This window comes from Haemorhous mexicanus, chromosome 5 (assembly GCF_027477595.1).
Source record: "Haemorhous mexicanus isolate bHaeMex1 chromosome 5, bHaeMex1.pri, whole genome shotgun sequence".
Classification (NCBI taxonomy): domain Eukaryota; kingdom Metazoa; phylum Chordata; class Aves; order Passeriformes; family Fringillidae; genus Haemorhous; species Haemorhous mexicanus.
This window is the reverse complement of record NC_082345.1, coordinates 70,283,475-70,297,424: the sequence shown is the minus strand read 5'-3', so window position 1 is coordinate 70,297,424 and position 13,950 is coordinate 70,283,475. Positions and strand designations below refer to the sequence as shown.

Sequence of the window (13,950 nt, the reverse complement as noted above, 5' to 3'; positions counted from 1 at the left end):
AAGTGCCTGGGCTATTAAAGTCCATTTATGAAACAAATGATTTAAAGAGAGCAGAATTGTCAAAACTGAAGAAAATTTATGCATCCTGACAACTACATCTTCCTTGTGGCTTTGCCTTTCCCTAGGACACACTGGGGAGTTGTGCAAGCAGCACAGGGAATACATGGATTTGCAAGGCCAGGGAGCATTCTGGACTTTGAATAAATCTAACAGAAACATTCACAGCAATATTTTATATTTTCTGAAGAATCCAGCAACTTTTTCCCTGGTGGTTAAGTTACTTCACCAAAAGCAATGCAGATGTGGGTTTCTGTACATCTTTGAAAGCATATTTGATATGAGGGCATGGATGTTCTCTCCTGCTCAGCTGTTTTTGTTTCCCAGAGTTTGTCATAACAATCTTTTATTAGGAAAATGGAATTGCCTCTGACATTTTCAGGCAATACACAGCTGCGCTGCACTGAAAAAATGATACAAAAGTAGAAAAAGCACACATTTTTTTCACCTGTTCACCTGAATTGGTGAGGAATTGCTGAGGAGAGAAAAGGCAGTGGCCCTGCTGCTGCTGGAAGGTTTGTGCAGTCAAATCCCAGTAACTATGCAGAGTCCAGGAAAGAAAATAAAAATGGGGGGTTTTTTGCAAGCTTAAACATGTCCCACAGTGAATCTCAGTGTGAGGTCAGTTCTGGAGGCTTTTGAGAAGCTGTAGTAAAATTTCCCTGAACACACTGCAGTGGCCACAGGGCTGGCTGTCACCAATGTCCTGCAGAAAACTCTGATTGTGAGGGAGCTCAACTGCTGTGGTGTTCTTATTCCTGAAAGAACAAAAACACCATTTGTAGAAATTTGATTGGAGCTATCAACAATTCAGTGTGGGAGCAGTATCATTTAGTAGAGGAAGCTGAGGACACACCAGCCTGAGTGTGCCAAGGTGGGATGTTCAACACACAGCGCTGCAGACAGGGCTTGGTTTCCTTTGCATAAGAGGGACATGAATGGAGGAAGAGGTTGAAAAGGAAAAAGGATTTGGAATTTTTATGGAAGCCAGAATTGTTATGTGTTGTGGTGGAAGTTTTATAAATGAATTTGTAATGGACTCTAAAACAAAAATATGAGATACTAAACAATTACAGGAAGCTATTTTAGGATTCAAGATCTCTACTTCCTCAGTCCTAAAAGAATGAACACAGTTTTTTTAATTACAAGCAAAGTTCGTTTGTCAAACTCAACTCCTCTGAGTACATTTTAAATGCTTGCTAGTTCTTAAATTACTTGAAAATTGCATCTTGGTTTTGGCAGTGGTTGAACTCAAGGAAAAAAAAAAGTTGGTAAAACAGAAACCGAGCATGCCATAAACTAATGAGGGCTGTAACTTTAGAGGTCTTCTGAAACTAGATACAGCAAATTAAAGATTTATATGAGTCCTATGGGCCCAATGATATTTTTTTTAACTTCCTCATTAAAAAATACTCCTTTACAATTTTATATTTTCTTATAAGCCTATAATGCAGTGTTATTCCAAAATTATATAATTTCAACATGTTTAATATTAAATTGTCTCTTTTTAGCCCTTCATTAAAAACATCACTCTTGATTTTTTATGACTATCCAACCTGCTTTACTCTCTTTCATTTTTGTTTTTAGATGCATCATCCTATTCAGATGAAACCTGCAGATAGTGAAAAGTCAAATGGTATGTGTTCAATTTATTTTTACTTAATTGTGTCTGTCTCTAAACTAAAGTAAGCACAACATTGTGAGAGTTTTTGCTTTACTCCTTTTGTGGTGAAAATAATAGGCAGTTTCCCTACACCTGACATGCTGGGATGCTCTGAACTCCCTTTTATATTCTGCTTTAAAGAAGGAAGGAAATGTCCTCAAAAAAGGGTCTTCCTTGTACCTGCTGTATGTCATGACCTACCTCACTGCATACATCCTTCCCTTGGGGTCTCCTAACAGTGAGGTATTGTGGGAGCACCTGAGATTGATAAGATAGAGATAAAATGTGGATGCTGAATATTTAAAATAAAAGAAACAAAAAGGCATACCTGTGTTAATGAATTATATAAGTACATGATCGGCCTTAAACATTTGCCAAAAGTACCTTTATACACAATGATGCCATTCTGAATCTGAGCCAAATTTAGGTTTTAATCATATGCTTCATTATGAGCTGGGAAGCCCACTTTGGAGCTCTCTGTATACTTATTCCTCAAAACGATTGAAAAATGAATGCTATAAAGACAGTAATATCCATTTGGAATACTAGGGTACTGCCTAAGTGGATGTATATGACATGCAAAATAGATGGCAAGGTAAATCTATTAAACATGCCAGGTTTATATATTCAGGGAAATAAGATAATCGAATGGTAGTGCAACTCGGCAGCATGTGATTCTTTAAAAATATAGACGTGTATATTTTGCCCCTTGATTTGTTCCTGTAATTTTCTAAAATATATGTTAAAGATATCATCTGCCTTCTTAGATTGCAAGAGCTTCATTTTCCCTTAAGGCCCACATAATCAGAGCTGGTTCCTCCAACAGGCATCTTTGCACCTCATTAATTAGTAATCAGGGCAGAAGCCGTGCGCTTAGAGATCTACATACCTGCGAATGTAAATTATGATTGGGCTCTAAATCTCTCCGCAAGGCTTTTTTGAGGCTTCTTTTTTTGCTAATTGTAGTGCATCCCTTTTTCAGGCTCCTCCAAGGATTATGAAGTTTGGAAGGAAATTAAAACTTCACATTATGCTAGGTTTCCCATTATGACAACTTTCCAAACAAAAGTGGCCGTGAGCACAGGAAATATGAACAGTCACCCGTTTGTACGGGAGGGGGTGTTCTCTCTCTCAGGTTGGAATCATAAAATCATTGAATATTCTTAGTTGGAAAAGATAGATATCCATCCATGAGGATTCTCAAAGTCTAATTCCTGGCCCTGCACAGGACAATCCCAAAAATCCCACCGTGTGCTTAAGAGCAGTGTTGAAATGCTCCTTGAGCTTTGTCAGTCTGGTGCTGTGACCGCTGCTCTGGGGAGTCTGTTCCAGTGCCCAGCCACCCTCTGGGTGAAGAACACTTTCCCAAAGATTTTTAGCAGTGATTTCTTGCTGTCTTTGAGTGCTCAGAATAGAGGCCAAGGCACCTGAATGGGCAGAAGGACTGAACTTTTCAGGCCCCACTGTGGTCAAGGAGAACATTGCTGCTGGAATCCAGACTCCAGTCCCTAGGATTTACTGCTAGCAGTGGGCACAATTATCCCTTAGGCACAGGAACACTGGCCTAAACCCTCTGAGCTAAGTATGGCCTCTATGAGTTCTTCTTTCAAAGACAAATTTCACCTCAATTTCCTTGGCAAATTAGAAAAATAAGAGGCAATGGGCCAAAATTGACTCCCAGTGAGTTACTTGTGCGTTGCCTGAAGTGTTTCTTTCTAAAGGAGATTGAACATATTGGAAAAACACTGTGGGGAATTGTGCAAATTCTGTCCTTCTCTGCAAGTAGTGCCTGCTTGGAAAGCAGGGTAGGTTGACTCCTGGCTGCTGCTGTTACTCTAGGGTTATCTGCATGAAACTCCTGTTTGCTCTGTGGGAATACTCTCTTATTTTCTGGCATCTATTCCAAGCATAAAAATTACAAGGGATTGGGTTTTTTCAACTTTTTTTTTTTTTCTTGCCTTTCTTTGTATTTTTTGGGAAAAAACAAATTGTCAGTTCAGGGGTTCCAACTGTCAAATTAAACAGCTTTTTAAATTTAGATTCCTGAAGGGCGTGGGAACTTTTGATAGGCATATTCAAGGGGTGGTGAACTATTTTTTTTTAATCAACTGGAGAAACAGAAGGCAAACTAATACCACGATGATGGTAATAATGGTACAGCTCCTCAGAAAGGCAGGGTGTAGGCATGGGGTTCACGGAGTGGGTGACAGTTTGCCAGCAGCTTGGAGATCAAGAAAGGAAAAAAAACAGTGTGGGAGATGTGGAGGTTTGTTTGGCACATGTTTCCCATATGCTCCAGGCTATCCATCTGAGGAGGTATATTATCCATGCCAACAGCAAACTCTAAACTGTACCTCTTCAACCAGATTGGTAAGTTCAAAGGGGAAAAGAAAAAAGACATGCCAAGGCATCTTGGTTTTCATGATCCATGGTGGTTGAGCTTTTGAGGAATAGTCGAGTCTCTTCGATTTCTGAGTCATGGGAGGATCCCAGTGGGTTTTATGGGTAAAATGGTGTTTCTCACTTTGCAAAGAGGTTTAAGAAATTTTCTTGGTCAAAAATTTCTTGTGGAAAGATGTGTACGACAAGTTGAAGACTACAATTCTTCTGAGCTTGTACATGTTTGTGAATTGATATATCTCTTCAAGTTCCATAGGGAGGAAGGAGAGGTCCTCTCATTCAGTTTACAGGGTTTTTTAAAGAACAGTATTTGCTGTGTGATTAAATGCCCCCTCCCATATTGAGTCCCCTGTGAAAAAGCTTTGAATGAGCATCCAAGCCAGAGACTCCCAGGATGAAATGCTCCTCCTTTTCCCTCACTGTTCCTGCCCTTAGATGTCTGGGTCACCTGAGGAATCTGTCCCTTGACAGCAGAGGCCAAGCTCACCTCATGGAAACTGGGAGATGGGTATGGAAGGGACACCTCCAGCACAGCAGGACCAGGTTGCTCAGAGCCCCATCCAACCTGTCCATGAACACTTCCAGGGCTGGGGCATCCACAGGCCCCCGGGCAACCCATTCCAGTGGCTCATTCCCTACCTACAATGGATCTAAGTCATTTCTCTGCTCATTCAGGTGAAGCAAATCTTGGTCTCTTCCACCAAGCTTTTAGCACCTAGAGTTGATGGGGCAAGAATTACCCTCAGATTTAACTAATTTATCTACCCAGGGGGATTCTGAAAAGCTTCTTACTCTTGAAAAACATAACATCTCTTGAAGATTTGCAGATGATGAATTTTGTAGTGTGTCGTGGTCTGATCACCTTTGTGCAGGTTGTTTTAACCTGTCTAGAAAGTTTTGGTTAAGGGTTTTCTGCCAAAAAAGCACGTTTTCAACTTTGAATGATCCACCATTACTAGATTCAACACTCAGAGTATTTATCCTTTTAAGGACATTTTCCATTTTTCAAACAAAGAGGGCTCCTCCTATCTAATACTGAAAAATTTACAAACACCTGCTTGACTCTAAGTTGTCTGTGGTCATTAGCATCCTACAATTTGCAAATGCTTAAATGTCTTGGATCTGGGTTTGAACACAGTCAATACTTTCAGGCACATATCCTGCAGACAGTATGCTCTTAAATGGATCAAAGCATCACTGCTTCAGGGAAAATAACAAAATTCTCAATTTAAAAAAATAAAGTAGGGAGGAGGGTAGCTGAGTAATCTTATAATTTATTTTTATTGATTTCATTAGTGAAAAATTTAAAAAATAATTTCAAAATTCTAAGTGGCACAACTTTGCCAAATTGGAGGTAGTAATTAGATGCCATATGTTAGCACTAACACATAGAAAAGTTGATAATTAATGCAGGCAGCTCCGGATTCAGGTGTGACTTTGACAGATTGTATGCAAGGGGTTTTCACAGGCTTACAGCTAGGGATGAAAAGTCTGATTTCACCTTTTCCCTTCTATATGGGAGTAAAAAACCAAAACCAAACAAAAAAAAACCCCAAAACCTCCACACCATTTATACATAATTAACTATTTATCTAGTTGCTCAAAACATAAGGCATCTTCTGGGGAGAAAATGCACTCTTTATCTGACTGGACTCCTCAGAAATGTATAATAAAGGGTTATAATTTTGATCTTTCAGAATTTTGGGGGTTTAGAAGAGTGAAAATAAAAGTTCTGTTGAATCTTCAGGGAGATTTCCCACAATTATTACAGGGTTTAATTCTTTTGTAGCATTCAGAAAATAATCTCTACTTCTTTATCCTCCTGGGTTAGCATAAGCAATCTAATACAGCTCATTACTGAAGCAAATTGAGTAAAGCTAAAAAATTAGACCCTTCAGGATGTTATTCTGCAAGCTGGATGTAGTGCTGTCAGAAGACAGGAGGCTCAGTTTGAAAAGTTCCCCTCTCAGCAGAGACAGATTTCATCTCAGATAACCTTTGATGGCTAAGGCAGAGTTCTGGGTTCAAACACAATGCCCAGGCACGTGTGCTAGTGATGGCAGTGCTAGCCTTGATGGGGTTAAAAGAGCAGCTCTACTCATTTTAAAACAGGTGTCTGTACCTCTTCATGCTCCTGCATCCTGGCAAACCCCACCCCAAATCCAGCAGGCTTAGCCCTGGATGTGTCACTTGAACTGCCCTGGCAGCACAGCCAGCCTGCATTTGTAATGTGTTGGGATGGATTAAAGGTGAAAGCCGTAATGTGTTAATCAAGAAACTGTGTGGTTTCACACTTTCCTTCCTATAAATAGAACTTCAGGCCTTGTTGGCTGTGACCTTCTGGCTCCTTCTGCTCCATCAAAGAGGGGCACTCAGCCTCCCCATCCTACCTGCTGCTTCCACAGCTGTATCTCCTTCATTCCCTCAGGGTGGTGTAAAAAAGTCAGAAAGTCGAACTAAGCCCATAAGTGAGGTTCAGAAATAATGATGTCACACACAGGCTAAAAAAGTTTTGATTTTTCTGGATTTTGAATTGTTGAAACCTACCCCAAGGGTGGGAGAGGGAGTTATCAAGCAGCAGTGAAATGCTTTTGAGATATGTGTGCATGTGCTGGCCCTTGCACACTGTTATCCTTCCCCCAGCCTTTTTCTTTGCCAGCTCTCATTGCCCAAAGCACTTGCAGCTCCCAAGCTTTGTGCAGCCCCTCAGAGCTCATTCATCCCTGGTGTCCCTGCAGCTGGAGCTCGGGACATCTAGATGTTGTCATGATGCCCAAGATCTGGGGGTTGGCTGGAAGGTAACAGCATCTGTCAATCTACTCAGTCAATGTAAAAAAAAATCCTGTAATTCACTGTCAGTAAATTACAGGGGAGAGACTCCCATGACAAAGGGAGAAATGCCTTGTCATCCACCTTGCCACCTTGCTGGGAGAGGTGAGACCTGTCACTCTTTGAAGGAGCTGATCTCTTGGCATTGCCAACAACCAGTTGAGCTGAGACCAAACCTGTAGGTCACTGAAGTTAGGCCAGATGGGTTTAGGCTGCCATCCTTTCCCTAAGCAGAAGCACCTGTCCCAGCCTCAGTGCTTTGCTGGGTCATGTGTGTTTAATCCTCATTTTACAGTGGGTGGGAGAAACCCAACTCACACAGGAAAATCCACAGGCGGGGCAGATCCAGAGGAAAGTTTGCTCACCTCTAAAAGCATTTGACCCACCCTTCTTGCACTGTGTTGTCTGATTCTCAAACCTTGCCTGTGTAGCTGGTAAGAATTCATTTTAGAAAGAAAGAAGTGGCTGACCAAAAATGCAGAAATAACTCCTGAAAATCAGTCTTACCGAGGTGGAAAAGTATTCCTTTCTCTGTGCGGGAAAAACTCTTTCAGCCTAATAATATCAGATGTTCTATCAGATGGAGTGAAAACATGTCATTTTGATCTTGACAATTGTCACTTTAAATGTTTTTTATGCTGGGCCTCTAGCCAGAAAAAGAATAGCAATTTTCTTAAGCTTCAACACTGATCAGCACTGACTAATGGCACTGAATGCAGAGCACGTCATCATATCAATATGTTTTCTGTACTTTGAGCATTCTTCATGAAATCTGCATTTTTAAGATGTACAGTACACAGAAGCTGGATGTTTAATTTACTATAAAATCACCCTCAAGCTGCAAACCTGCAAATCATGTTAGTTAAATGGCATATTTATAGGTTTACTACTGAAACCGAAGGAGGCCGATGGGGAGTTTGTCGCCTGCTACTCTTTGGAAAATTAAAACAAAGCCTTCTGTTCCCATCTCATTTCTTTTGAGTCTCCACGTGAATCTCTTTGGTTTGAGGCTTTGTCCTGGCACCAAAGCAGGACCCAAGGGACCTCCTTTGGGATGCTGTGGCAGGCATTTGTCCAACTTAGCCAGCAGCTATTTTTAAAAGGGTGTTGGAGCCTAACCACCCTTAAGGTAGACCTGCACACTATTTCAAGCCTAAGATCAAATTTAAACAGGTTGGTACTAGCTGACACAGAGAGACACAAAATAAGAGGTTCATAATACAGAGCAGAAGGCAATGCTTGGAAATGTTCTTGGCACCAAGGATTCACCCAGCCTGACCTCAGTCTGTGGTGCAGAGAAATCCAGGCCTGGCAGCCCAGCTGGGTCCCTTGTCTCAAAATCTTTCCTGCACTATGGCCATAGTCTGTGGCTGTTGTTGAGGGCACAGGCTGCCAGGGAACTTCCTCAAAGAGATTGCTCAAGGCAATATAGGCATTGTCTGCAGCCAGGTTACAGGCATCCTTCCACCAGCAGAAGTGGCTGCCTGCACTCCTCTTGTAGCTGTGAGCAAGGCAATTCAGCTTTCCCACCCTTAAAATAATATTTAGCAGCATCAAGGTCAGCTGTATATTATGAATCAGATGTAAACCTTCATAATAAGATATATATATATATATATATAAAAAAAAATAAAAATATCCCAGTTTGCAGGTCTTATTTGCAATCACGCATATTCAGCTCCTGATCTGTATATAACTGGCTCATCCCATGCATTCATCATTTCTTAACCCTTTCTGGAGGGTTCACCTGCGTGTGGAACCTCAATAGAAAGTGTGAATGAAAATGTTCAGTCCTGAGGAATCTCTGCTGAAGAAAACATCTTCCCCTGGGTGTTAAATTCACACCAATTTTCTTGCAAGCTTGTAGAGTGAGAAGCTGGGATTGCAGGGGCTGGTCTCTGTTTTGGGCTCTGAAAAATGCATGGGTTTGGTGCTTGCTTATATAAAAGCTACAAATACTTTTTAAAGTCAGCGATTTAAGGAGAAAATGACTTCAAACGCTTCTCGTGATCAATAAACATGAACCTCTTCCTGTTATTCTTGAAATTATTAAATGCACTGAAAATGTTGAAGTATAACAGAAATAAAATCCTAGAAAAAATGGACACAGTTCCTTCTTCCTCAGCTGCAGTTTTTCCATATGACAAACTCCTACTAATACAGGAGACAGAGTTAGAGAGCAAGGGAGATTCTTTTTTTTTTTTTTTTGGTAAGCCCAGAAATGAAAATACTTCATTACAAAAATAATTTGCACAATAATAGAAATAAGTAAGTGCACTGCAGACTCTCTGGAGTAAAGCTTTCCTTCCCTCTTTGCTTCCCCACAAACCCTGACAGTCTGCTCATTAACAGGGAATTGGATTTACATGCCATTTCCAGAGAAGAAGAAAGCACTGGTGTATGTACTGTATAATAAGCACTTAGATTTTTGGTTTAATATAGATGGGTGGGTGCATTAACATTTTTAAGTTTTTCCAGAGTGAATTAAATTTTGATGACCTCTTTCATTTTTGACAAGAGTCCCCAGCTTTAGACCTGTAAATTTGGGGTTGATTAATAGGACTGTGTGCATCCTGCTGCAGCAGTCCAGCACTGTTGGTGACAGCGCAGGCAGAAAATATTCTACCAATAATTCAGGAAAAGCACGTTTTTCATGGTGGTTTTTTGCAAACTCAGCATCATTACGCATCAGAGGGTGTTCAGGTGATGTCGTGAAATATGTCTTGTGTCCTCCTGAAGGGCAGAGGGCTGTGGCACTGAAAAAAAACCAGCAGAAAAATTTAATGCATTCTTTTTTCCAGAGCAGTCATTGCACATCTGCCTTTCCAGCACCGTGCATTAAGTTGGCTGAAATTGAAAGCTCAGATAGGAGCTGCTCTCAAAACATTTCTCAGGAATATTTTTCATTAGCTTGTATCATTACGTGCACAATCCCTTCTTCACCCTCACCCCATCATGGTTTCTTTCACACATGAGGGGGATGAGGGAATTTATTTGAATTAGAATCTATGCAAAGATGTCTTTAAAAGTGTCTCTAAAGGAGGATACTTTCCTTTTAGAAGCCATGAAGGGGAGGTGTATGCAGAGTGACTAAGACAGCCAATTAATATGTTATATAAACAGCAGGCACCACCAGAAAAAGGGGAGAGAGAGAGAGAGAGAGAGAGAGAGAGAGAAATGAGATATTTGGGGTGGGGAAGGAAGGGGGAAGGGAGGTTGTAAGTATAAAGTGTTTGCCTTAGGACTTGTCTTCAGTTACAGAGCCAGACTCACATGACTGGAGCTTGGTTTGATGTGGTAATGAAGCATTGATCACAGCAAAAAGATGAAATGGCCTTTGCTCATTCATTATTTTTATCTTCTAGCTGTGGAAGACAGAAAATTGTTCATAGGAATGGTTTCGAAGAAGTGTAATGAGAATGATATCAGGGTGATGTTTTCTCCGTTCGGCCAGATAGAAGAATGCCGAATCCTTCGGGGACCAGATGGGCTGAGCCGAGGTGAGTGTGCAGCCTGTACAGTCTCTTTCCTTAAGTGCTAATTGGGAGCTTTATGTCACAGCCAAGGTAGGCAGAGCTACTGTCTGCAGCGAGAGGTTACTCTGTAATACGTCCCACGTGGTGGAGGTATCCACGTGAACTTTTCACAGTGACTGAAATTATCACCTTTTATTTCCAGTGTCAGAAAGGTCTCGGTGCCAACATATTAACTTGTGTTATCACCCTGTTTGTCAGCTGGAAAGGTTCCTTTGCACCCTGAGAAAACACCCTCAGTTTTCTGCTCTCACAAAATCAAAGTTGCTCCCCTGACCCCATTTCTGCTTTGTAGCACAAGGCCAAGAAAAAAAAAAAGACAGAACTGTAAATGGCTGCTTGAGGGCATGAAGGGTGATGGGAACTGGCCCTCGTTGTAGCACTATCTCCTCCATTCCTGTGTTTTCTGTAACTCTATGCAAAACATAGGTCTGCTGTAGGTGAGAAACAAAGAGGTTACCCTGGACCTGAGAGCTTTGCCTGGACAAAAGTTTGTAAAGAGAGTTTTTAAATCTTGTGCCTCTACCACAACCCAAAAACTAGGGCAGAGGTGTTAAGCATCACCATCAAGAGTGGTCAAGTGGCCAACCTGAACTTTGAAATGAAATGCTGCACTGGTTTCAATAACCAGTGATCCCTTTTGTGTGCAAAAGTACCTTTTAGGAAAAGGCCTTCTGAAAACCTATTGAAAAGAAAAATAAATGTATATTGATGATACAGACTGCATCTTAACTCCATGGTATGTGGACCTGAATTTATTCTCAGAGCATGAACCTTCTCAGAACAGCAGTGCCAGGGGTTGCTGAGTAGAAAAGGAAATAAGGATAGTCCCATCTCTCAGTGCAGGATTATGCTGTTGTAACCTGACACTGCCCTTTAATGGCACAGGGAGTTAAGTAATTTTAATTGTGGAGCTGTGAAAAACATCACATCTGTAGGGGAAAAAAACCCATAGAAAGTACACAGTTTATGCATTTTATTACATTTTCAAAAGGCACAGAAAAAGGTAATAGCACCCACTTTGCATGTAGATATGGATATAGATATGGAATTTTTTTTCTTTACTTTTGGATCTGCTTGTTTCTAGTAGGCAATAGGATCCACAAAATTTTGTGCAACAATTTGTGCATGGGGGTTTCCAGTTTCTATAAAACACCTCTAAATTTCAGCAAAGGAAGTGCAGGTATTCCTATATATCATGGCACTACTTGAAAACACATAGTATACTACTACTGAACAATAAGGAATTGTTGAGAAGCTACTCTTACAATAAATAGGGAGCCCCAGAAAATTATTCACTTACATTTATTCTTTGTGGTCCCCAAATTTTTGGGGCTGGGATGCAGCAGTCCCTTTGCACAAGGAGAGCCTCACAATTATGGCTTTTGCCTTGGGGAGGATTAGGGCACAGGTCTAAAATTGGTTGAATCAATAACTCAATAAGGAATGTTTACTGATGGAGTCAAGTGTTGCCATTATCTTTCTAGACTCAACACTGAGGCAAAATAAGTATTTCTGATTTTCACTGATTTCATTGTGTGAGCAGCACAAGGAAGGGATGATGGAAGACACAAGTGGGAAAGCAGCTAATTAACTGCTGAAATAACAAGATCTGCTCATCAGATGTTTTGAGCCCCCAAAAAAAGGGTTTAATTGACTTGTCAGCATCACCCAACAAAGAAATGGATCTTTCCTGGGATCCATAAAAATCCCACTGCATACTTGCTTTAATTCAACAGTATAGTAGGAGCATAGAAAAGCTAATTATGAAATCCAGCAGAGTAAGTGAGGTTGGTGGGGTGGTTTTGTTCTGCTGTGAACAGCAATCTCACAACAATCAGGAGCTGAAATTCCTAAGCCACGTCTCCAATGTATCAGGCAGGGCAGTGCTGTGTGCTGGCCAGCACAGCTGTACAGTTAAAGTGCTGTTCTCTCCTGCTGGAGGCTGAAGATCTCAGTCCAGGTAGGTCACACACCAGTAAGCACAGCAGAGCTGCATCCTCTGTGCTGCTCGGGTTCATTTCGGTCACAATCACGACTGATATTCTCTCATGCCCTCATGCCTCATGCCTTGTTAAACTCGAATTGCTTTCTACACACCCATGTTCACACTTCAAAATGGGTTCAGCTGCGCCAACCAGGTTTTCAGGCAGATTTTTATCAGCTTCACAAAACCACCACTCCATGAGAGAAGGCAAAGTGTTGTGAAAATGGTCGGTATTGCAGTTGAAATGAAAAGTGCTGAGGGACATCTGCAGAGGTGGGAGCTTGACTGAAAAAGCACTGAGTGAAAAACTGCTTCAGGAGGGAGAATTTACACTGTTAAATCTTTGTAAAGAGTTCCAATCCTTAATGAGTTTTAATTCATGTTACCATTTCCAAGATGTTACTTCCCTTTGCCACAAACATTATTTATTTTCTCATCACCCATCCAGATGTGCTCTCCTCCTAGACACAGAGGGGTGAATGAAAAATAGTCACTGTCTGAGGAAAACCCTGACCTTGTCATGCCAGAGCCTTCAGGAGCTCAGTTCAGTGCTCACAGCAGTGAGATGGAAATATGGTCCAGTAAACTCTGTTTGGCATCTCTTTTTAATTGCCTAGCAAGTACACCTCATGGTATCTCAGATGAAAAAGCTTGAACAGTATCTTCCTTGGTGTTTATGCCAGCTTTCAAGCTTTCTTAAAGGGTTCAGGCAAATAATCTGCATTACCAGCAGATAGTTGCAAGGAATAGCTCCAGGTTACATGGCTCAGTAAAGCAGTTTTGGCTTGGGCTGGGTTTGGGTTTGGGTTTTTTCCTTAGTAAAGACTAAAAAGGTTTCGGTTGGCTTTAATTTTAGCCCATCTACACGACATCAGCAGCTTTACCACTGGGAGGGTACCAGTCTGCTGTCAACTCCTAGGCAGGATTTAGGGTTGTATTGTACCACATGGGCTCCAATAGCAAGGAGAAATCCCATCCTGTGGCATCGAGGGAAAATGTAACACTTTGTGATGAGTGTGATATAAGCGCTGAGATAAAGGGAGGAGGGGAGAGAGATGGAGCTCATTGTTTCTATTGTAGCTCCTAACCAAGAGTTGACAGAACTTTAATATTAAAGTCGCACCCATTGCTGTCACTACTCATAATGGACAGTCACCTTTTCCACTCCAAATTCCTATTGTCAGCTGTTTGAAACTCAGCTCTAAAATGAGGCTAAAGTAATGATACAGAGCTCCAGTGGTGGAGCAGTGTATTTTAAAGAAACTGAGATATTTTATTTTTTGGCTGAGTCATGTTTTCCCCCAACATTACTCACTCCTGCATCTAAGAAATAGCCATTGTTTATACCTGTAACTTGCTATATTTCAATCAGCTACAAGAATAAGCATTGCCTTCCAAAGGCTCTGGGATACTCCCTGTGAAATTAGCTGGCTTGCAACGAGTAATTCCTAGCTGTGAAAAGTATTAAAAAAATAAAAATA

The 13,950-nt window shown here is 41.1% G+C and overlaps 1 protein-coding gene across 10 annotated transcripts in view; it reads left to right on the top strand.

Annotated features, from left to right (window-relative positions):
* CELF2 (CUGBP Elav-like family member 2) overlaps positions 1 to 13,950 on the top strand; it is a 547,081-nt gene that overhangs the window by 467,498 nt on the left and 65,633 nt on the right. For 9 of the 10 annotated variants that reach the window (XM_059847526.1, XM_059847525.1, XM_059847520.1 and 6 more), the window contains 2 exons: positions 1,645 to 1,693; positions 10,315 to 10,449. In XM_059847526.1, the coding sequence (XP_059703509.1) occupies positions 1,645 to 1,693; positions 10,315 to 10,449 (184 nt within the window). Of the gene's footprint in view, positions 1 to 1,644; positions 1,694 to 10,314; positions 10,450 to 13,950 lie in introns of those variants that run through there. The other variant, XM_059847529.1, reaches the window with a different exon arrangement.